The sequence below is a fragment of the Mus pahari genome, chromosome 3 (assembly GCF_900095145.1).
Source record: "Mus pahari chromosome 3, PAHARI_EIJ_v1.1, whole genome shotgun sequence".
Lineage (NCBI taxonomy): Eukaryota > Metazoa > Chordata > Mammalia > Rodentia > Muridae > Mus > Mus pahari.
Window position 1 is genome coordinate 86,847,882 of NC_034592.1, and position 24,859 is coordinate 86,872,740.

The 24,859-nt window shown below is 43.5% G+C and overlaps 1 protein-coding gene across 3 annotated transcripts in view; it reads left to right on the forward strand.

Moving 5' to 3' along the window:
• The window catches only part of Slc1a2 (solute carrier family 1 member 2), a 132,599-nt gene that overhangs the window by 96,491 nt on the left and 11,249 nt on the right, over nt 1–24,859 (forward strand). For all 3 annotated transcript variants that reach the window (XM_021192027.2, XM_029536702.1, XM_021192028.2), the window contains exons 7-10: nt 2,243–2,476; nt 7,458–7,652; nt 13,342–13,476; nt 22,786–23,014. In XM_021192027.2, coding sequence (XP_021047686.1) covers nt 2,243–2,476; nt 7,458–7,652; nt 13,342–13,476; nt 22,786–23,014 — 793 coding nt within the window. The remainder of the gene's footprint in view (nt 1–2,242; nt 2,477–7,457; nt 7,653–13,341; nt 13,477–22,785; nt 23,015–24,859) is intronic.

Consider the following 24,859-nt stretch of genomic DNA (forward strand, 5'->3'; position numbering starts at 1 on the left):
GGTGGACAGCCTGGAAGGCTGACTGGTGCTGGGGAAAGAATTGATCTCTTGGTTTATGAAGATGAGTCCTTCAGGGCTTTATAGGAAGGTGCATTCTCTTCAGTTATTTTACAGTCTCAAAGACAAAGTGCTGGCCTCTGGGACTCCATAGCTGATTTATGAGATGTTGTGACTATGGGCACACCAGAAGAATATCAAACGGCCAGAAGGAGGGTTTGATGTCATGACAGAAAGCTTGTTTCACAGTCTTATTAATGTCTAGAGAAGCAGTTTTCAAACCTGGCCAGCTTGCACCCCAGGAGAGAGACAAGCAAGGGTCAGGCTGGAAGGCCCGCAAGAAAGAGCAGAGCCACACTAATGTTCTGCTTTGTTGCTGTTGGTTACGAATAGGCTCTGTCTGAAGGGGGTTTGCTCACAAAACCATCTACCATTGGGAGTGAGAGGTTTTAGAGAGTCTCATTAACTCAGGCTTGGATAAGAAAGCATGGACCAGGAGAGGACTTGAGCCCAGGTATGTGCCAACAGACACTGTCATGAAACCCCGTGAAGAGCAAGGATTGAAGCTGAGAAGGATGAGAGGGAGACTCAGCAGGGTACATGGACGCATATGCAAAAGGTTGAGCCTTACAGTTGCCTGATGATGTTGGACTCAGCCTCTTTCAGCCTTGATGCACATCTGAAAAATGAAAATATGTTACTGAATGGGGTCCTGAAGCCAGGGCAAGGCTGGACAAAGTCTGTCTTTTCTGCATTTAAGGACTCGTGTCTGTTCTCTGTAGCCTTTGTTTAACTTGGGAAAGGCCTGGGGTGTGACCTGATTGCCAAAAGGAAGAAGGGAAGGAAGGAAAGAAGGAAGGAAAGGGGGGAAGAAGGAAGGGAGGGAGGGAGGGGAAAAGAAGAGAGAAGGAAGGAGGGAGGGAGGAAGAAACAAAGCGGGAAAGGGTCTGCTTAGATGGTCCTTTCTTTCCTGACCCCACTGTTGGGATCCATGTCTGGGGATTTTATTTCTTCCTTAGCTATTCTCAAAAATGTGTCTATAATTGTTAATGAGGTGTTAATCTTCCTACAAATATCTTATTTCAGTAAGACACCATCACAGTGTGAGTAAATTCAGGCTTAGCAGCACCTCCAATAGCTGCAGCTGGTGATGGTGATGGTGGTGGTGGTGGTGGTGGTGATATAATTATAATAAAGAATGACCCCAGACAAGCAAAACCTAAAGTTGAGATGAGAGAGTTTTCCCACCAGTGGGAACAGGACAGTTTCCAAGCCCCTCTATAAGATAACAACAGCATACCAATGTCAGTATTGGATAAACTGCTGTATGGTGAATGCCTGCTTGCTTACAAGGAACCAGGACAGTGCACTAAAGGGAAGACGTTTGGCTTGGTAAGGAAACCCCCCCGACTTCTGGGCTTTCACAAAGTGCCATGGTTCTCCTTCTGGCTCCGTGGGCGTGGGCTAGTGACTGAACTTTTCCAAGTGATGGTTTCCTTAATTACTAAGTAATAACCCTGATGTTCAACTTGAAGGACTGCGGGAAGGCTAAGTGAGGCTCTGCGTGCCTGAAATACAATGAACGGGAGCCAGTGTTCCTGCTCTTATGGCAGGAGAAAGACTCTGAGGCTGGAAAGTCACAAAACCACATTTCTCTAAATGTACTCCTGGGCTTTAATGTTGGCAGCCACCTCTCTCTTATTCCTTCCCTGTCTTTTCCCCGACCCCTCCATCATTTTAAATACGCTCCTCAGCTTCCAGGATTAAAAACAATGAACATTTCACAAGTCTCAGTTATTTCCCAAATTCTAAGAAGGAGTTAAAGATCAAGGATATCAAATGAGATTCCAGAAACACAATCTGTAGCTCTCGGCCTTTAACTCAGTGTTTGCAGAAAGATAAACTAAAGGATGTCAGGCATGCCCCCCCTTTATTCCTAAAACTCACCTTAGCAATAAAGTTTGCCTTTGGACTTAATCGCCGGAACATGCGTCAGCAGATCCATAAAACAGTTAAGCCGGTCAATTCAAAGTATTGGATCTTGTGTTCTTTCTCAGCAAAACAGTGTGTGTGTGTGTGTGTGTGTGTGTGTGTGTGTGTGTGTGTGTGTGTGTCTATGTAGAGAAATAAATGAATAAATCAAAAGAGGAAGGGTTTTCCTCCAGGTGCAGGTCCCCAGGTGGGGTTTAGGTCCCTAACCTCTTAATGGTGTCTTCAAAGCTCCTGTTGTCTTTATGTTTTTCAGGTACTCCCCTCTGGGTATCGCCTGCTTGATTTGTGGGAAGATCATCGCCATCAAGGACTTAGAAGTGGTTGCTAGGCAGCTGGGGATGTACATGATCACGGTGATCGTGGGCCTCATCATTCACGGGGGCATCTTTCTCCCCTTGATTTACTTTGTAGTGACCAGAAAAAACCCATTCTCCTTTTTTGCTGGCATCTTCCAAGCCTGGATCACTGCTCTGGGAACCGCTTCCAGGTAGAGGACAGGAGAAAATACCTTTCTCCACGTTTGGTTCTTTTTGTTCCATTGGCTGCTTCCTGTTTCTCTCCCAAATCTTCTCTAAATTCACACCTTTTCACAACATAAGGGAATATTTTCTACAAGGTGAACATGTTGGACCTTTGGCTTCTCCTGCACACTGCTGAAGCTCCTGGTTAGCCTGTGGGTGGTCTGCTACTGGCCTAGAAACACGGCCTGATATTAAGTGTTTAGATGTTGCATGCTGTGAATTCACATGCCCAACGTTACATGTTACATGAAGCACTAAGGTAACATAGCCATAAATATTATCCAGAGGGTGTAGCATGATGTTGTTCACTTAACATCTCACCTGTGATTTAGAATTCTTTTTTTGTTTTGTTTTCTTAAAGAAAAACCTCTTGAGGTTTTGGCTAATAATTTTTCAAAAGTAAGACAATCAACTTATGTTTTAAATGATATGTCTATTTTTGTATTGTGTGTGTGAGGGAGTGACTGCACATGTATGGGCTCTGTGTGCATGGCAGGTGTCCCCCAAAAAGCCAGAAGAGGGAGTTATAAGCAATTGTGTACTGTGTGATCTGGGTGCTGAGAATTGGACCCAGGTCTTCCGTGCAGCTGCTGAGTTCTCACCAACGCCAGGAGAACCAACTTCCACGGGGTAAATGGTGAATCCCCACCCCACCCCAACAATTAGAAACCAGCCAGTTCTTTGACAAACCCCTTAAGGAACAATTCTACCCTAATCCTGCCCACCTCAGATCCAGTTTAAATGACTTGACCCTGATAGACACTTCCTGCTTCTTTATATATTTTCAAGGCCTAGGGAATCAACAAGGACCTCAAATATAGGAAACAAAAATAAACTTTAATATAATCTTGGACAAATGTTATACAAAACACAACAAAACGGAGGGCGGAAAAAGTGCATCCAGAATCTTAGAATTTCAAAGACTGAAATCGGTGTTTTACTTCTGAAGATGTGTCTTAGTGTCATGAAATTGAGCTGTGAGCATAAAACACCAGGCAACTCAGAGCCCAGCAAATGCTGAAACCCACAGTGGGAGAGCACCAGGTCCAGCTGCTGAGCCTGTGACTGTTTCCTGCTGGTGACATCCCCACTCAGTGGCACAGCATGACTGGACCTTCCAAGGCCCTGTGCAGGCTGTCAGAGTCTTCTCAGTGACCTGAGAGTCCAGTGGGAAGCCAAATTGTATTTGCGTATTGCAAGCCGGTAAGAATTCAGTATGACTAGAATGTGAGCTTTCAGCAAAAGGCTGAAATGTGTGCAATACTGGCTACCAGATTTAGTATCCTGTTTCCAGAGGTTAGGGGAAACACGTCAAAATTTCCCTCTTGCTTCCTGATGTTTTAAATTCTCTGTAGATAAATGCCCATATCCATGAAAATGCTTCTCTTCAGAGAAGTTAACCATCCCCCTGCGAATAAAAGCCAACCTTATTTTGTTATCCGATCGTAAATGTGGTATGTCACAATAGTGACAAGGTTCAGACAATGAATAAAATTTTGAAGAAGACAGTGAACCTCACCAGATAAGTATTTCTTTGGCTAATATCAGTAGGCAATAACCTTGCAGTTAATCTTCGCATTTATAAATCTTCCATTTCATACTATGCTACTCTAGACACTTCTATTTGTTTTCCTGGCTCAAGAGACCATGAAAATCGTATCTATTAATATAGATCTTTGCTACTCTTCTGTGAACTTCATTATATTATACAAGACATGAAAGGCTGGAGAGATGGCTTAGCAGTTAAAGAGCATTTGCTGCTCTTGCAGAGGTCTTGAGTTCAGTTTCCAGTACTTGAATGGCAGCTCACAGCCACCTGTATCTCCAACCCATGGAGATCCAACACCCTCTTTTGGCTTCCTTTGGTACCAGGCATACACATCCATACATGTAGGTCAAGCATTCGAACATGTAAAATAGAATGAAATCATAATAATTAGGCTGCACATGCCCGGAGGTGTACATCTAAAGCATGCTGGTTAAACAGGGCTCTGACAAACGTCTCTGCCGGGGTCTCTGATGATGGCGGCAGGACACACCCTAGACCTGGACTTTCTGAGTCGGGGGTGCTCACTGGCTGTTTTCATAAGCACTGCCGATGAACACTTCAGCAAGTCCAGAATGTAATGTTCCCACCAACTGCGTTTGAGTGTCCTTCCCCACCCACTCACCAGAGCTGGGTATTCCACATCTGTGTTGCTTTGATGCATTCCAGTCTTATTGGTGGGAAAACTATTCAGAAAATTTGCATGTATTTGATTACAGATGGGGGAAAACATCTTTTTATTTCTTACTGCCTTTTCCTCCCCATTCCTTGCCTCTTGAGTCATGTGTGAGCCAGCTTGATTTTCTTTGTGGGTACTCATCCTCTCCTGGATGGTTTTCAAACTCACATTATGCATATGAATTATTAACTCTTACATCAAATGCTACAGATAAGAAACCTCCCTCCTAGACATCTGCCTTGGAAATAAGTACTAACTCTTGGCACTGAACGTATTTTATTTGTATATATTAAAAGCTGTGAATACTTTATTATTATTATTATTATTATTATTATTATTATTATTATTTAAAAACTCAGTTCTGCTCAAAAAAAATTTTCTATCCACAATTATAGCACAATGCTTTATGTTTTTTTCTAATGCTTTCAGGAATTTGTGCTTAAATTATTTCAAAAATTATTATTGTTTTCCTTTTGAATAGCCAGTTATCCTGGTAATTTTAAAAGACAAGACAACTTCTTCTCCACTCTTCCTGTAGAGAGAAAGAGATGGAAATGTGAACAGGTCTGTTCACAGTGGTGGGAGCTCTTTGTTTCTCATGGTGACAATCCAGTAGCAGGGGTGGGACTAGAAACAGTCAAGGTTTAAGAGCCTCAAGGTCCATCCAAATAGCCTGTATCCACTTAAACTTTACATCATAAAGGTTCCAAACAGAGCTGTCATAACAACAATAGTAACACTGAGGGTAGCTGACTGGCTCTTTGATGAATATGGAGACCAGCATCAGAGAGGACTGTGTTCCAGATCTCTGGCTTCAGAGCATGCTGGGGGGGGGGGGTGTATCATTTCACAGGAAGAATCTCAGTATTGGACATTATTATTAGAACATCATTGGGCCTCTCAGATGGGAGCCAAAAAGCAATGCCAGAGTGTCATCCTGTCTGCATAGGAAAGCCCTAACGTTCTCAAGGACTCGTCTGGGCCCGTTGAGTCTATGTGGTTTTGGAGGATATAAACATGAAACCTGCTCAGTAGAAGAATAGGGGCTGTCTCCATGCTTCACAAATCATTTCTCCAGTCTCTGTGGCCAAGACCCGTTGATGATATTTTGGAAAAAATAAACGTAACAAGAAAACTTAATACGTTTTAGTGATCCAGGGGGTGAGCTCTGGGCAATATGTTTGAGGATCCCAGCCACCAACAATGACTAGGTAGCCATGTTAGACCAGTTATGGTATCTAGGAAACCCTCTGAAACAGTCCCAGGAAGTGGGGAGAGGAACTGAGGGGAACACAAGGACACCACCGGCTTCTAATAGAAACAGTGGAGGCAGCAAGCCAGGACAATGGTATCTCCTGCATGCAAATGAGAACAAACCCTCACTTTTTACTTGGGTTAATAAGGCTTTGGTAAACAACCCCCCCCCCCAACACACATACCACCTAGTCAACTGACTTCTCCTACTGTAAGACCAACAGGAGGTATTACAGAGCCCTGACCTGTAACCACAAAAGATGTTCTTTCTATCTGGTAAGATGGCTCCATGGTCAGTTTAAGATGTAGACTTGGGCGTCTCTTATCTTATAGCTTCCAGATTAATCGGTCCTGAGTAGGCCCTGGAATCAGCACAGTTCTAAGCTCATCTTTTTCTCCCACTCTGAGAAACTGAGATCCTTCAGAATGTGACCAGTCTTGTTGGCACCCCATTTATAACCAGTGTGAGGGGGTAACTATGGCCAGGGCTTGAAAATACCTCCAAAATGCCGCCTGAGATATGATAAAAGTAATGAAAGCAAGACAAACTATAAAGCAGCCCGTGTTGCTCGCTTCCTTAGCTTGGTTTAAACATTCTTTAAACCCTAATCTCTTCCACACCATTGTCTACAAGGATGTAATGGTGTGGACGTGAGCAAGCCTTGTTCTCTTAGGTGTCCTATGTTCCAGCCTCTAAGGGTGGGCCATGTGGGTGGATCACCAGCCAATGCCCGGGAGGACTGAGAGTGAAGTCACTCCACACCACCTTTAGCTACAGATCACATGATTTCCTGCCGTGTCATGGCAGAGACTTAGGATTGGCTGGTGGCCATGTGTCTGGGAGTTTAGCTGTATGTCAGGCTCCCCAGTGGTCTGTTCAAAGCTTGGGTTCATACTAAAAGGTGTCCAACATGTTTGTCCAGCATTCTCCCAGTTAGTGAGCCCAAATCAAGATGAATCCCAGGGGCTGGACGCAGTCCATGCGGTCATTTTATTGGAACAGCATTTCTGGCATGGGACTGTGGGTCATTCAAAAGTCCCTCATTATGTTTTGCTGTTGACAGCTGACATAATTTTTTCACAGCCCAATTCGTGTGCACAATCAGAAGTGCTTCAAGATTTACCCTAAGATGGAAACAGGGACTGAAGGACAGAGGATTTGGCAGGCACTGAGTAGCTCTGAGAAACCTGAACCAACTAAATATTGTGTTGCCTATCAGCAGCTGAATCAGAATTGGTCCTAGTTACTGCTAAATTTTTTCTTTTCTTTTCTTTTCTTTTTTTTTTTTTTGCTGTGTCATTCTGGTGAGTACTTTGTCCTGCCTCTAAAACAGAGTCTCTCTCTCTCTCTCTCTCTCTCTCTCTCTCTCTCTCTCTCTCTCTCTCTCTCTCTCTCTCTCTCTCTCTCTCTCTCTCTCTCTCTCTCTCTCTCTCTCTCTCTCTCTCTCTCCTCTTCTCTCGCCCCTAGTGCTGGAACTTTGCCTGTTACCTTCCGTTGCTTGGAAGATAATCTAGGGATTGACAAGCGTGTGACCAGATTCGTCCTCCCAGTGGGAGCAACCATTAACATGGACGGCACAGCCCTTTACGAGGCCGTGGCAGCCATCTTCATAGCCCAGATGAATGGGGTCATCCTGGATGGAGGTCAGATTGTGACTGTGAGGTGAGTGACGTGAGTGCATGCAGAGGAAACAGAGACATTGTCTCCCCCAGTCCCGCGCCATACTACCCTCACTTGGCAGAAGCTCCTTGAGTTTCGGCTCTAGTGAGAACACAGTGAAGGAATTACTGGCAGACTTCAAAGGGAGAAGGTTGTAGCAGGCAGGAAAGGGAGTCGGTCCCATCTGTGTGTATTATTGCACATGCCCACTGGTGCCCAGATCCCATTTGACTATTAACAGTCCTATAAATTTGGCCATACAGTTATTTCTATGCTTATCCAACACACAAGGTTGGAAGTATTGTGGCTTATCCAAGGCTACTCATGAGCTGACATGGCTGTGGCTGTGGTGACTTTTACATATTCTGGGTCCAGTTATTCTGTTATTAAAATATGTTCCCTTCTTGGGTAGGTGAGATAGTTCAGTGGATGAAAGGTGCTTGCCACCAGATATTAACCCTGAGGTCCTACATAAAAAGACAACTAACTCCTTTAAGTTGTTCTCTTATCCCCATACATGTTCTGTATAAACACCTAGACATGCCAAATTAATATTTAAAACATGCATCTTTCACTATTCCAAGGTGCAGGATGAACAACAAAGATTCCTCAGTACAGCATAGAGTAGTTGAGTAAATACTTTTTTTTTTTTTTGTAAATAAGTGGCACACGGTTCTGCTTTCACTAAAGCTTTTATTTACTCGCTGTCTTTATTTATTTTTTTAATTGAGAACATTGTCTTGAGAGCTCATCTAAAATGAGCCTCTTCTCCACAGACTCAGATCTTATTTGTAGGTAGAGTCATTGAAAGCTTCAGTCTCCAAACCGAGTAGTGTTGTACTGACACTGTACCACAACATCATTTTAGTATCGTCACATCTACTCGAACTAGGAGCTTCTATTCTGGTAAGTCAGAAGGCAGTCTCTGCCACTAATTGAAGTAGAAGAAAAACAAAGCAAAACAAACAAATAAAAAGCAGTTAACTACCTCCTGGTCCCACTTACATCTCACTCCCACTCCTAGAGTCTCAAAGTCCTCATCTACAAATGAGGAAGGTCTTTAGAACTGGGGACTGTGAATTGGCGGTTGGTGGGCTGAAGCAAGCCCAGAGCCTTGCTGTTTGCTTTGTAATATGCTGTAAAATAATTAGATCGTTAACGTCTTCTAAGGCAGGTGCTTTCCATTTACTGACTACCCCTGCTCCTTAACACCCAGGCCTGGCCTGGTAACCTACTATCTACTGCCTGTGGCTTTAAGACATATAAAGTTATAGCTTTGGGATGATGTGAATTACATTTCCTTTCTCTCTCAGATTCTATGAGATCAGTGAATGCAACAGATAGGTGGATTACAGTCTGTGTAATCAATGTACTTGCTGGCAAGAGAAAATTCCAAAGAACGATAATCCTGGCCCCACTGACTTACTCAGAGAATAGATTAGGTTGACAGGGAAATCACTTTCAGTTTCTCAAATGAGAACAGCTCCAGGCCTCTGGGGCCCCTGAGCTGGCATTCTTCATGTCTCCCTTCAGACATTCCCAGCAGTCTGAAAAGGAAGGATGGCCATACAAGCCTACGGGTGTTTGTATGCACACCCTACCTAGTTTTCAGGGTTGTCGATGCCACAGACCAGAGTCACATGATGACTCCTTAGGCAACATCTTTCCATTTTGTACTTTTTCCTTCCTGACTTTAACTCAAAGGAAGCTCTTAGAATAACAGTTTTGTTGGTCTCATCTACATTGTACATGAGGAAGAGGCCATATCCTATGTGTCCAGATCCATATAGTGGCCTTTTCCTCCTGTCAGATCCTGAACAGCATGGTCCTCCTCTGCTTTAGAAATTCTGCTGACAGCTGGTGTGTGTCTGTCTGGCCCACAGCTGATGTACCAGCTCATTCTCGGGTAGGTCTTTGGTGGCCTTAGGTGCCACTTATAAAGAGATGACGTTCATTTCTTTCTGATTTCTCTACCTGTAGGTTATTGGCACTGGGAACTGAAATTCTCAGTGTTTTATGAGTTAATACCCCAGAGGATCTGCCCTGTCAGAGCTGTGCCTCATTTGTCTATCTGGGAGCCTTTCAGACAGCTTGGGACTATTTTTGCTGGGTAACCAGTTCCTTCCTGATAGCCATTCCAGAAGATTTTTAATGAGCATTCCATACACATCAGAGCTTGGCTGTACAACTAAGTAAGAAAACAAAGAAAATGAAACCTCGCCAGATTTAACACATGATCTGGAAATACAAATAATGCCCTGTGAAGCCACCTCACCTGGCAAATGAGGACACCAGGACTCAGAGAGTCCAGCCATCTAGAGGCTAGCTAAAATTCAGTTTCCCAAATTCTGATATATTCTTCTGCTTACTGAGGATCTTAATTTGTGGCCTTTGGGGTGGCTTTAGAAAAATGGGTATTGTGTTCTGTCTATCTTAGCTGGTGATAAAAAAAAATAATCATAAGAAAAAGCTTGCCCAAGATCATGTCTATTAGTGGTGCAGTAGGATTCAAACCCAGGCTCCCTAAATGTGGGCCACACTGCCTCTGGTATAATGCGGTTGGGCTGCCTTTGAATGTTGATTTCTCGTACTGTATATGCTAGAGTGGAACCTCCACCTCTTCTTCTGAACCCTGACAGCAGCAACCACAGAATCAGGGTGGTCAGGAGCATCATACATGATACATATCACATATCAGTAGATGGGAACTATTGGAATTGTTCCTACACAGTGACATTCAATAAAATATAACCGTTGTCCTATAATATGAAATGAGAAAGCAGCTGTGACACAGTGAGTGCCACAAATTACTCAGGATGGAAAACTTGCTTCAGATCCCAGTATGAAGCATGAATCTTGTCCAAACAGATATCACATGAGACTTCCAACTTCCCACGTGTGAAAACTCTTGACTTAATGAAGCTCTTGGCCAAGCAGTGGTAGCTTTATGTCCTTTCATTTTGGCCCTGACAGCAACCAGGCTTACCCTCCAGTGCTCACTATGAGATTAGAATCAGAGCAGTGACTGAGAGACTGAAATTTCACTGATATTACAGAATTCCATCTACTTGTAATTTATTTCATATTAACAATGCTACTGTTGCGAAATTTCATGAGCAAAGGATAAAGTTGACTATATATGTTTAAGTCTTTGCCTCTGAATAAATTTAGCCAAATTCTCCTTAATTGTAGACATCTGCTTACATAGGCACCTGCATGGCATATGCACAGTTCTCTGCCTGCAATGTATTTTGGGAAAAAAATAACCAAGTCTAGCTTTATGCTGTGCTACTGTGTAAATCCTAATTCTCTCTTCTCCCTCATGTAGGAATACAATGACTAAGAACTTTCTGTATATTTACTAAGTTGTAGAACTTCCAGGTCCATCAAGAGCCAGCATGTAGCAGAATCAGAGGGGTGTTCAAATCCCAGAAGACCACATTGAATTTGTGTGACCCTAAGTTACCTGATCCCTAAATCCCTGGTTGTCTCATAGTGAAAGAAGCTGTTTATGTGCCCTGCATGGTTACTGTGAGATTCTGCTTTGATGTTGTGTGCACAGCGCTTGGCACAGCCTCCAGCAACCAGCCTCGAGAGAAGCCAGCCAGGGGAGTGGAATCCCAGACAAAGCAGAATGGGTCAAGGGACCAGGAGCAGGCTGAGAATTTTTCTAGATAATACTGTCCATAAGAGGGGGGGGGTATTAATATTTGACTCCCAAGATTTTTCACAGTGTTTGTAAGAGTGACTCATGACCAAAGCAACCCATATTGTAAGGCAAACAGCCAAGGCTAAGGATGACTGGAGCCTGGGAATCCCCTCTTCCTTTCTGTCCTGTCAATACTGGGGAAGAGACTCTACTGTCTGGGACTTTAGGGAAGTTTCACTCCCACAGCTGTCTCACCTTGTCCTCAAGTTCCCGATAAGAATGACTGATTACTTGGCTTGAGGTTTGTAATGTGCCCTACCTCTCTTAAGTGCCCGTGTACTTATTGGTTTCTAAAAGCCACTGGCCTCTCCATGAAAGAGAAACCCTCATTTATCCTTTGCATGGATGAGGAAGTCAAGATACAAAGGAATACAGTTGCCCAAATTTTGTATGTTGTTGACAAGTGGTAGAGCTAAGATTTGAACTTAGGTTGTTTAAGTTCAAAAAACTGCTACGCCCTGTATCTGCTGTCTCAAATGGAGTTCTCTGAAATATACCGGCTCCGTATTGGTATGACAGGCACAGACATGATCACTGGTGTGACAGGAAAGGGTACAGATATGTTTTGCATTGCATGTACCTAGGCATGCAATAAACCCGAAAGGGGTAGCAAAATACAACACACATGCCAGTCCCTTGGAGCTCCAGGGACATTCAAATTGTTCTCAGTTACAAGTCTTGGGGTTCTAGGCTGGGCCACACGGATGGCCCGACTTGGCCAAAACCTCCCTCGAGCCTGGAGTGCCTGCTCTAGAAATATTGTAATGTTTTAACTACAAAGCTGGCAACCCTCATTGTTTCGGTACACACAAAGTCACATGGGAGTCCTATTTTCAGAAGACTGTTCTATTCAGAAGCATCAGCCCTGGATCTCAGGATATGGCATACTTGTCAAACACAAGGACCTGAGCTAGATCCCCAAACCCACATAAAAGCACTAGGTATGGGAACAAGTGTGTTTAGTGCTAACATGGAGAGTAGAGAAGCCAGCAGATACCTAGGAGGCAGCTGCCAGCTGGTGAGCTCTAACCCAATGAGAAATCCTGTCTCCAAGAGGGTGGATTGTATCTGAGGGTAGCATCAGAGATTGTCCTCTGACCTCTACAACATATATACTCATATGTTCATGTACACCCCAACATACATACTCACAAACAGTTAACAAATAAAAAGAAGAAATGATTGCTTCTGTAAAACAAAGTACAAAGATGAGAAAAGTCACTGCCAGTTGGTGGTCCTCGGAAACCCTTTGGTATGTAGACAGGACACCTGAACCCAAGATTAAACTTTAAACTCTGGGAAAAGAGTTCAAAATGGTGCCAGGTATGCTCCTAATATTGCCTGAAAAGTTGATGAAAAGAGAGAAAAGTTGAGAAATCTTTCTTTATTCCGTTACCATGATATGGCACCCTCTTTCTGACTAATGCGTTTTCCAGCCTTGGGAGAAATGGCCAGGCAAGTGAAACTGAATGTATCTTGGAATATGTTGTTCGCCTCCCCCTATGAGTTGGTTCTGGATATTTTCTGTTCCAAGTTCCCATGCTAACATTGGCAATGACCTACTCAGACTCTGGCCACACAGTCTGAAGAACTGGGGCGCCCACAGATTCATGGAGGCATCACCAGAATTGAGTGCAGTTGTGTTCCCACAGGAGGGATGGGGGCGATTTATTTCTTCATTTTTAATACTTCCATGTCTGATTTTAGAACTTTACCTGCTTTAGTCCTGTGTACATTAGACTAACTGGGTGTCATGCCAAGGATATGACTCCAATCTGTGAATTTATAAGTGCCCTTCATCGTTGACCTCAGTTCCTGGGTATTAGTATTTCATATTTCTTTATTCTCTGGAGAAAAAAAAGGGAGGTATTTTTAATATTTGGAGGAAAATTGGAAGGTGGTGTTGTTGCTGTTTTTTAAAATATCTCTAAGATCGCCAAGACTCTTTCTCTTCCTGTGACCTGGGCTTCTCTGTCCTTGCAGCCTTACGGCCACCCTGGCGAGCATTGGTGCAGCCAGTATTCCCAGCGCTGGGCTGGTCACCATGCTCCTCATTCTCACAGCCGTGGGCCTGCCGACGGAGGATATCAGTCTGCTGGTGGCGGTGGACTGGCTGCTGTAAGTGCCCGTGGGTTGGGTTCTTCTGGGGATTGTGAGTGGGGATCCCCAATATTAGGGATTCCGGGGGTGGACAGTTGACAAGATTGCAATAAGACATTAGCCAATTCTCCACGCGCCCCTCCTCTCCCCTTTACAAAGGTTACTATGTCTACCCAGGAAAGAATTCAAATGTAATTTGAGGGCCTTGTAGGTTAGTGGAGGAATTAGAAAACTCATAATACAAAGATAAAATACAGCAAAGAGAAGGGGCTTGGGATACAGCTCAGTTGGTAGAGCGTTTGCATAGCACTGCATAAACCAGGCAGCATGATTCATACATGTAATCCCAGCACTGGGGAAGTGTAGTGAGGAATTCAAGATCATCCTTGGCCTCACAGTGAGTTCTGAGGCTAGCCTGGGCTATGTGAGACCCTGTCTCCAAAAGAAAATGTAGCTGTAGTGATCCAACTAATGATACATGCGAAGAATCTCAAAACATCCTACTGAGTGAAGGGAGTCAGGCACAAAAGAATGCGAAGGTAAGTAACTGTGTCTGCAGGAAGCTCTAGGGGAAAGCACTATAGCCACAGCAGTAGGAAGTGATCAGGGGTTGCCTGGCATCATGGTACAAGGGACACTGAGGAATGATGGAAATGTCCCACATTCACCGGTGTTTATATTTGTGTTTAAATAAATGGGTACATTCTAACATCCATAAATTTCAATTAAATAAAGCATATTTTAAGACGACATACAGTTGGGAACACGGGGATGGAAAGAGTTATCTATGCCAGTCTAAGATGGAAGGGCAAACAGACTATCAGAAAACAGTAAAAAGTGGTTGCTGAATTTGAGTGTGCAGTATGTGTCTGTTCCTATAACAAGCTAGACTAGTCTGAAAGTCTGAAAATCCCCTTATCGTAGGTCAGGACATTGAGCTTTGACTCAGGAATGAGCAGAGATTTGACCCTAGGTCAACTTGGTTCTGGATTCCATCACGTTCTTGTTCATGGTCAGATTCAATTTTCAGAAGGCAGCGAGAGCCTTGCTCAGACATAACTGATGAGAAGCCCAGAGATACTGAAGTGGAAGAGAAATAGTGCTTCCCTGTCAAGCCATCTGTGCAGAGGCCGGGGGACAGCAAACACTGTGGTGTCTCTTAAGTGAAGGAAGGTGAGGTGAGATGGACAACACTTTTGGAGGCCATGTCAGGAATCTTGAATCTGACCGTGTGCATTTAGCCTGACTGCATTTCCCAGTGAAGAACATTTTGTAGTGTAGAAGATTCATAGCTCATTCACAACTGTGGGAAAGCCTGCCCAGATCATCCCCAAGCAACGAGACTAAAATAGAGCTCTTCTAAGGACCCTTGTGAGGACACTGCTATGCCTTGAGATTCATTCCATTGGGTCATGCCCACTCTTGGAGTTAAGTGACAGAGTGCTGGACAGTGTCACGGATCTTAACATCAGAGGTACACTGTGACAAGTGCGGACAGAGATGGAATCTCTGTCCAAAATGCCTGCACTTCCTTTTCAAACTGCCTTGTGAGCCAGTGTTTTGATTAGCATAAATTCTAGGAGGAAGAAGCCACACTTAGAGTTTTAACTCCTCCATACCCCTACTTTTCCAAAAATGCAAAAACTGAAGGGACATAGGACATGAGGAATGGCTAGAAGGAAGCCTGGCCTCTTTATCTTCTGTGCCTGGTGTTGGTGCAGGCAGTGGGGACCAGGTTTGGAGCAAGAAGAGGCTCTGTGGACACAATGTGTTCAGTCCACCAAGGCAGCTGGGAAGCATGGGCACGTCCTGGCTTGCTTGTTCATCATCTGAGCTATGCCGTGGAGATGACTTGACTGGGGACTTCATGTCGTCTCTGCCAGCCTCTCACATCCTGGTGGAAGGTCCTTCTCTGGTAACTTGTGGTTTGGTTTGGTTTTGCCTTGTTTTACTGTGCCCTGTGTTGGCACCAACAGACCATGCCATCTGCTCAGATGAGGCAGCTATGAGTTAGTGGTGCAGGTGGGAAGGGCAAGGAGGGAGCAAAATAAAGAAGACAAAGGTGTGGCTAGAGATGGATGTGAAAAAGGGATCAAGGAGAAAGAAAAGCATCGCCAGTGTCCGGGAACAAAGGATGTCGTGGAAGTCTACTGACCTTAACCTCAGGAGAAAGGTGACGAAGGAAGTTAAGTTCACCCCCTTCCCCTGTTACTTGTTGCTTCCATTCTCCCCCAGTTCTGTGTCTCTTAAGCCTCCTCAGGTCCTGCTGTAACTCCACTGCCTCATCTCTTCTTGGACTTGTTTCTGAAGCTTGAAATCCACCCTTAGAACTCATCTTTTCAAGGCTGGGTGGGGGTGGGGTGGGTGGGTAGCTCACTTAGCAATTGCCTTGCAAGCCTAAGGGCCAGAGTTCAGTCTCCAAAAATAGCAGGAGTGGGCCAGCAAGAGGGTTTAGTGAGAGAACCACCTTCACAAGGTTGTCCTCTGACTTCAACATATGTGTGGTGGCACCCACATCCACACAGATTGCAAACACACAGACACACAGACACACACACACACACACACACACACACACATCTTGCACACACAGGAACATACACACTTGTGTTTATATGTGTGCACACAAATGCACACATGAGAAATTTAATCTATTAAACATGTACTGGAGAAACATTCCCCTCATTATAATCCCAGAATTTCTGAGCGGCAAGAATGAAGTCATCACTTGATCCAGAACTAGGGAAAGACATGGATATTTGGTAGGCACTGCAGCATCTTAGCATTTGCTTTTAATTTACCCCTGAAGAGCTCTATGGGAGTGTGAATTAGATGAGGAAACTGTTAATCAGAAAAGCCAGTGTCTTGCAGGGTCTGGTGGTACCCACCTTTAATCCAGCACTTGGGAGGCAGAGGCAGGTAATCTCTGTGAGTTCAAGGTCAGCCTGGTCTACAGATCGAGGTCCAGGATAGCCAGGGCTACATAGAAAAAGGAGGAAGCATGAGGGATCTTGGGTAGATGGGCATCACAGGGTTGGGTTAGGTCTGCTTTGAATCAGTTCTGATGATGCTACCTTCTTCCATACCAGTGAAAGTTCTAGAAACAAGCGCTTGAGCTTGCTAAACTCCGTGACTTTGATGCCCACTGGTGTGTATGGGGCTAGATTGAGATATGGGTGCAAGGCAAGGCTGGCTGTTCTTCAGAAAAGTAGCTGATGACAGAAGAGTAGAGAGAAAGAGAGCAGGGTAAGTTTTTTTTTTCCTCTTTAGGCAAAGTCTGTAAGCTTTTCATAACACTAGCAATTTTTCCATTTAAAACCAAACAGAGGCCGCAGTGACATTTAATGTGTCACAATGTTTGCCAACTGCTAGAGTCTAGTCTTATTACAGCCCGCTCAGCCTTAGATTCCTTGTCTGTAAATGTCATGGTGAAAACCTAGGTTCTAGAGCATTTCACATGCCCAAGTCCTGAAGTCTGGGAAAGGCAGCCATGGTCAATACTTAGCCCGGCTCCTAACGGTTTTCTCCAAGAAACCCTTTGTATCAAAACTCAGATCTTTATAAGAAACTGTGGGATGATAATGAGGGGAGACGAAAGAAAAAGTGAAATAAAATTGATGCCAGAGACAGATTATCAATTCCTGGGCCCTTCAAGATCCAGAAAGGAAAAGCCACACAGAGTGACAGCAACATGGACGTGTGGTCCATTTCTCATATGACTCTTCTTAGGGAGATCTTTCCTGGGCTCATGTTTGCCAGGTAAGGATAGGTATAACTGAGATGTCATCTTAAAGGGATACCCCAAATACTCCTCACCCTGCAGACACTGTGTTAGTGCCCCTCTCTGGAGGGAGCAGAACTTTGATCCCCAAACTGAGTCTGGAATCATTCCAATGTGGATCCAGGAGGTCTGGGGTGGAGTTTAAGAACAGATATTCTACCAGGTTCCCAGGTGGTGCTGGCGATAGAGTCCAGGAATCTTAATTCCGGGAGAATGAGCTGGATGGAGTATGGAAGAAGTGCTGATCAGCCAGAATCCCCCTGAATCTGGAGATCTAAGCACCTGTACTGAGTGGCTGTTGCCACTGAGTGGCTGTTGCCAGTGTATACAACCGTTCAATGACATTGCATTGTGAGTGAGCTGAGTGCTAGACATTACTCTGATCACTTAGCACTGATTCATTTAAATGTTTCAGCAAATTATAAGAAATCTAATAGTACATACCCTATGTGGTTGTAACTGAGAGGTGTAATCTATCATTTTTAATAGCTATTCAATGAGCGATATATAATTCAAATAGTAACAACTTGGATATTTCTTAGGTAGTGTAGGCGTGAGAAGTTAGGTTCTCTGATCCTTGTTTAATCCATGTGCAAATGTCTTAAATACACCCACATAAACACACGCATGCACACACATACTCACACACCACCACCACTGCCGCCTCCACACTACGTACCAAACTTACTTAGCTTCCACTCCATTCCTCATGGAAAAGGAAACCAACTCCCACATCCACTGTCTCTCTGAAGACTGTAGAAGCTTTATGTTTATGCCATTCTTTGGATTTTATTCTCAATGCATACAGATTTCTCCTCATATCCTTTTTATCTTATCTCCAGTGTATATCGGTCACTGTGGAATGCAATCCGCACTCCACCAAGCCTTCCCTTTCCAACCCGTGGGCCTCTGGCCCAAGGCAAGGCCACCATAGATCCAGAGGGTAGGTGGATGCCTCAGTCTGACCAGCAACGCTATCTTTAATCTGTCACAAAAGCTAAAGGGAATCAGAGAACGAAATGGAAAGTCTCTTTTACCTACAGTTGAGTCTTAAGTGTTCTCTGAACCCCAAAATTACAGTTATGATATATCAGCATAGAAATTTATGGTTTTTCAAAAGCATTTTTGTGTTATTTTTATTTATATACATGGGTCTCTGTGTAGGGATGTGCGTGGGAGTGTAGTTTCCTGGTCCAGAAGAGGGTTTCAATTGTGAGCTACCTCATATGGATGCTGAGGATCAAACTCGGGTCCCTTGCAAAGAGCAGTACAGGCCTGTAGCCGCTGAGCCTGCCCGGCAATGAAAACTGTAATCCTGAGGATCCCTTCCCCTCAAACACAACTGTGTAATGTTTGAGGATCACCTCTTGAAATCTTCCCTGCCTCAACTTAACCATTTCGAGTCTTTTTGTCTTGCCGAGTCTCTTCCCAGCTCTTTCAGTCTGGATTCTATGACTCTCTCCTCTTGGATGACGCTTGCAGCTTTGCTTTTCACTGTGCAAAGCCTGCCAGATGTTTTGCTAAACAAACAACCCTTTCTTACTCTTTAGTTCATCTGCTTCTAATCCCAATGAAGGATCCATTCTGTTCTTGCTCCTGCTCTTATCTATCTCCCCAAGTCTTCCAGCTTGTTCCAGGCCACACCGAATGCTCACAACTCTCTGGTTTCTGTGTTCTCAGACTTAACCAAGAGTGATAGAAACCATCTTTTAATAATGCATCTGATCTGTTCATGTACAGATAATTTTGTCTTATGAGTCTTCCCAAAACAATACAGCACAGGTGCTTGCGTAGTGTCCCCACTGTATTGGGGACTGAGAGTGATCTGGAGGTGATGTAGAGATGCCTGAAGGCTATAAGCAAATGTTAGGATATTTGGTGCTTGGGATTTGAGCATCTGTGGATTTGGATATCTGTGGGAGGTCCTGAAGCCAATTCTTCCATAGAAACTATAAAACATGATCTCTGTATTCAAAGAGCGTGCACATGAGTAAAGAACTTTCAAAACAACAACCAGATGTTGTGAGTTCTAGAAATCCCAACAGTGCTAGGTGAAAGAACGAAGAGTGTGTATCTGGTGGGGGAAATGAAGAAATGAACTCCCCACTTGACTAATAATAGCAATCCCTCTAGCAGTTAGAGGAATGGCGCTTGTTCTGTGCCTCATCAGCCTTTCATATGCAACTTGTGGAGCCTCTCAGCAGTTATTATCTTCTCCCCAGATGGGTATTGTTCTGATTCTGACCAATGAGATCTCTGCATAGGAAGAGCTAACTAACCTGCTGCTAGAGCCCTGAGGGCATCCCAGGCTGGAATCCAATCTCATCATAACCAACAGTCAGGTGATTTTAGCCTTCCAGTCCCAGCTGGCCCCAGGGTAGGAACCCTAGGTGACCAGCTGCTGCCACAAGACTGTACCTCACTCTGGCACCCTGTCCTCTGAGAATGTGCATTATGCTTTGATTCTACATGGTTAAGTTCTGACACTCTGAGCATTTGGTTCTTTCACATCTGTGACAGTGATCATCTCATAGGATTCAGCACACGACAAAGCCCCAGATGAACTGTGAGTGACCCAGACCTTCTGTGAGAACTCAGACCTATAGACAGTCTCTCACTTCCCTGCCAGAGGACCCGGACCAAGAGAAGAAAGGAGCCAGACGACCTTGGCAGTCAGTTTTCTTCAAGGAAGCCAGACCCAGTGACTGGTGTGGAGGATTGTTCAGCTCCTTCTTGGTTTTGGTTCCTGCCAGCCCAGAAAGAAGAGCTGAGCCATTTATAGTGGATTCATTAGATGCAAGATTCTGCTTCCAACTCCTTGACTTTCTTGCCATTCTGGCAGACAGAATCCCAGACGTAGCATCAACAAGTCTATTCTTTTTTTTTTTTTTTTTTTTTAAAATCACTTCTTCTTTCACTCTCTTTCTTTCCTTTTCCCCTCCTCTTCTTTTTCTTCCTTTTCTTCTCTTCTCAATCTCCCCCACCCCTGCAACCCCCCTGTTTCTCTCTCTACTACTGAGGTCATCATGAAAGTTAGCCTTTCTCAAGAGATCTGGAGTAACAGTGATAGAACGTGAAAGTTATTTGCTTATGGAAACGTTTCCACATATGAACTAGAAATTCTCATATTCTTCTTGGGGTCAAAGTTGGAATTTTCTAGAGTCGGTAAGACATCTCCCTGGTGGTTTAGAAGTTTCTTGTCTTTGTAGTATTTTCTGGCGAGGAGAGGGGGCGGGGAGATACAACCAGAATAGCCATGATTGATCTTCTGACTGGGCAACTTGGGAATTTTCCCAGGATGCTTAATGACAGAGGAGGGTGGCAGGATGGGACTTGATCTCAGTTGGATTCTTACTGTTTGACATACATGCCATTCTTTAATGTATGCCAACTCCTGAGGAACCCTCTTCCATAAACTTTCCCTCTGTCCCTTCTCTTCTATAGTGATAGAATTGAGTCCCCCTGCCAAATTATGACTGTCATTGCACTTCGGATGCCATCCTCTCAAATCTGTCCAGGAGGCGTTGCCAGAGATCATCATTGTTTCTCTGACCCTTTAGTCCTGTCTTCTCAATGGACTTCTTTTCATATTTAATCACCGTCACACATTTCACTTTCAAAATAAACACAATGCAGAAATCCCTTTCCATATTCTCTGCCTCTGTTGTCAGCTGTTCCTTTTCTTTGCTTTCCTTCTTGGAAGAAGTGGTTTATGACTCCTCACAACTGGTACCCAACTTGCAAGAGCCAGGTTCTGTACTTACAAACTGCTCTCAGTGGATCAACAACAGGCTCTTTGTTACTAAAACCTCCAGAAACTTATTTTTTTCTATGGACTCAAGGGGATAATTAGCATTGTCTGCTACACTCTGCCTATTATAGGAGTTGGAGTAAAAGTAGGGTTAATGTTTTCAGAGGGAGGCAGTAGCTGAACCAGTCATGTTTGGATGTGTTGCCTAGAAACTGCCAAAATACATTTGAATTGGCTGGATAAAACTTACAGTAATACTATATGTACCTCATAATCAGGTTAAATAACTTTCCTAAATGGGTTTTAGCAAGTGCTTGAAACTGTGATATATTTGTTTATATTGTTTTCCTGTCATAACAACCCTGTACATTAGCCATGTTTGCTATTTCATTTTTGAGAAGGTCCCTTATCTGCTAAGAGCTTCTAGCAGGTAAGGGACAAAACCCAAATTTGAATCTGAACCAGGCAGCCTCGGGAGTCCATCCCTTGACTCTTCCCCCCCACACCCCCCACACCCCCTACCCCCACTATGGTGCCATGGGTAAAACCCAAGTCCTTGCACATTCTAGATAACTCCTTTTTCTCCGAGCTATATCCCAGCCATTTATTTTTGCTGACATACATAAAATTATATGTATAATTTTATGTTTTAAAACACAAAACTCAGAATTAAATATATTAGAGGTACTCCATAATATCTTGATGCATGTGTAGTACTTTAATTGAGTTAAATATGTATGTCTTCTCAGGACTAATTTCTTTATGATTAAAAACTCCCCACATCCTTCTTTAATCTTTGAGGTGTACAGTACATTTCTGGTGTCCTAGTGACCCTGATGTGCAGTAGCATCCTGGGCTTTCTTACTCCCATCTGACTGTGTAACACCTTGTCTTAATGCCTGCCCTGCACTCCTTTTTCTACACTTATGCCAAGGGTTTCTTAACCATCAGCTCCGAATGATATGGATGTCCTCAGGCCTAATTCTTCATTCAGGTGCAGACTCCACCACCCCTAACCTCAGCCAGATTCTCAAGAGCAGGAGGGACCAATGCATTCAAAAGCAGAGGCACACCCAAGAGTTCAAGTTCAGCTCTGATCACTTGACACCCACCCCACCCCCCAGCACCATGGGCATATGTGCCTGGTAGAAATCAGGACAGCTGGACTTACAAGGGAGCCATGCCAGGCCCCTCCTAGTGCAGCTTCATTGTTACCACTTCCTAATGACAGGTAGATTTCATCACAACAACTAGGCTTTATTCTAGGCCATGGTTTGAATTTTAAAATCAATGTTTCCACTCTGTGACTTAATCTTACTCATAGAATTTGAATGAAAGGGGACTGTCCTCACTAATGCTCTCCTAGTAACAGCATTACCTCATCTCCTGTCTCTCATCTTCACAATTACTTGTTTGTTTACTGACTTACCTCTCTAGTGCCTTTCCAGCTCATTTCTGGGTAGAACTTTGGAGGTGTAGGAAATGTCGTGAAAGGCTCCTTCAACAAACCAGCTTATGCTCCCCAGTGGGAGATGACGGCTACCTTTAAGAACTCAGTGAGCTTTCCTGGTGCTGATTTTCTAAGATGTTTTTTGTTGTTGGCTTTTGTTTTGTTTTGTTTTTTTTTATTGTATTAACAACCACTTTTTTTTTTTTCCCATACAGAATTTGTAACCTAAGTCATGAGGAAGAAAAATGTTCTGGATACTTGCTGATTCTAGCAGCCCTCTGAAATACTCTTCTTGGGTTCATAGAAAGAGTAATTTCTAACTCCCCCTTTGTTTTTCATCTTCAGGGATAGAATGAGAACTTCAGTCAATGTTGTGGGCGATTCTTTTGGGGCTGGGATTGTCTATCACCTTTCCAAGTCTGAGCTGGACACTATTGACTCCCAACACCGAATGCAGGAAGACATCGAAATGACCAAGACGCAGTCCATTTACGATGACAAGAACCACAGGGAAAGCAACTCTAATCAGTGTGTCTATGCCGCACACAACTCTGTCGTAATAGATGAGTGCAAGGTACCTTTCCCATTCCTGGATATCGAGACCTGCATATGAATAGTGCATGCTGGACTCCTTAAAAAAAAAAAAATCACAACCCCTTGCATCCATTCTTACCATGCTTTCTAAGGAATCATGTCACCCAAGCTTCTGTGAGGCCCAGACCATCTCACTCTGCATCCAGCATGGTGGAACATCAGCAAGTCTGACACCAAAAGGACCAATCAGTTGCTTGTTTCAACAGATTCCCACATCCACCTCACCCCTCTAATTTGGTCAATTTTCTTCACTCTTTGGGCCAAGAATTGGTGGTTGTCAGAACTTTAACGGCCTTCAGATATTCTCTTCCTCAAAGGAAGGGTCAGAAAAATGTAGACCAAATATCATTGACTTTATATAGCACGAGTATTCCTCCCTACTCTGTATTGCAAATTGCTTTTTAAAAAGCTCATATAAAAGTTTAATTGGCTGTCTTCCTTTTATTTTTTATTTATATTTATTTATTTATTTTTCTTAGGCGGGTAAGTTGTAGTTCAGCTTTTATTTTGCATCCCAAATGGGTATGCAGTTTCAAGAATAATTGTCCTCCAAAACAGTTATCCAGAAAGTTCTTTTTTAAAAAAAAAATGCTAAGTATCACACACTCCAGTTCTCCTGCAGTGTGGGTGTTCTGGGTTTTCCTTCAAGCTGTTGGGTGCCAAGTCTTCAAGCTTGATGGGCTCTAGCTGGCCTTCACTGTAACTAACTTAACATTGACAAAGACAGTGTCATGACCAGAGTGATGCAAACTTGGAGAGACCCTAGCAGATGGGAGAAGCTTTAGCTTGCTAAATGACTGAGTGTAATAGCTGAGGCCAGTTTGAATCTGTAGCAATACCTTCTACCTTTTTGATGCCTGTGGATACGATCACATTTAATCTTTCTTCTTTGATTAAGTCTTGAGTCCAAGTAGCACTGTTGTTTCTGTCAGAGAGTTACAGCTAACTGTTCCATCTTCTTGACTGTATCCCATAGGTCCAGAGTACTCATGGACCAGAGAGTCTTGCTTGCTCTCACTATATCAAGTACATATGCATGAGAGCCAGAGCTTGGCTACAAACTGGGGCATTAGACTATTTTTAATTAATTAATTAATTAATTAATTAATTGGCAAGACAAAAATGATTTTCTTTTAAAAATTTTCAGATAGGTGTTTGAAGGCTATAGTCCAGCTTTTTGGAACATTACTGCTTTTCACATCCAAGTAAATGGCTTAAGTTTCTTTCCACAGAAATATTAGTTTAGATTAATAAGGGTGACCATTCTCATGGAATGACTTTTTTCTTATATTTATCAAGTATTTATTGTGTGCCTTGTATGATTTAGTGGTGTGTCCTCACCCTTCCCCTTGGCATCCGTGTTTTGATCATTCTCCAAGTCTTTACTTAGTGCCTATAGTTATAGGTCCCTGACTTATATACTAGAGTTATACAAATAAGAATATGCAGTATAGTACAAGAAAGAAGGTTTTACCTCAGATCGTTGTCATGTAAGGAAACATAGCATGTGGCAAAGTAGAATCACCATAAGTGGTTTTTTGTTGTTTCACAGTTACGTGCAAAAAGAATCCTACTCAATGGTAGGAACTTCTTGGGGCAGGGGGAGCTTCTCAAATAGCTTCTTAAGACTTTGGAGAGAGACTTTTTCAAAGTACAATATAGAGGGAAGGAGATGGCTTTGGATTTCAGACTTACTTACTTTTCATTTCTTAAGGATTGCAAGAGTATTTACTATGTGTTTAAAGCAAAACTTTGCAAGCTATAGAGGGAGAAACGAAGACCCCGTCAGTATAAATCAAGCCAGTAAACAGTGCTCTTGGTCTCA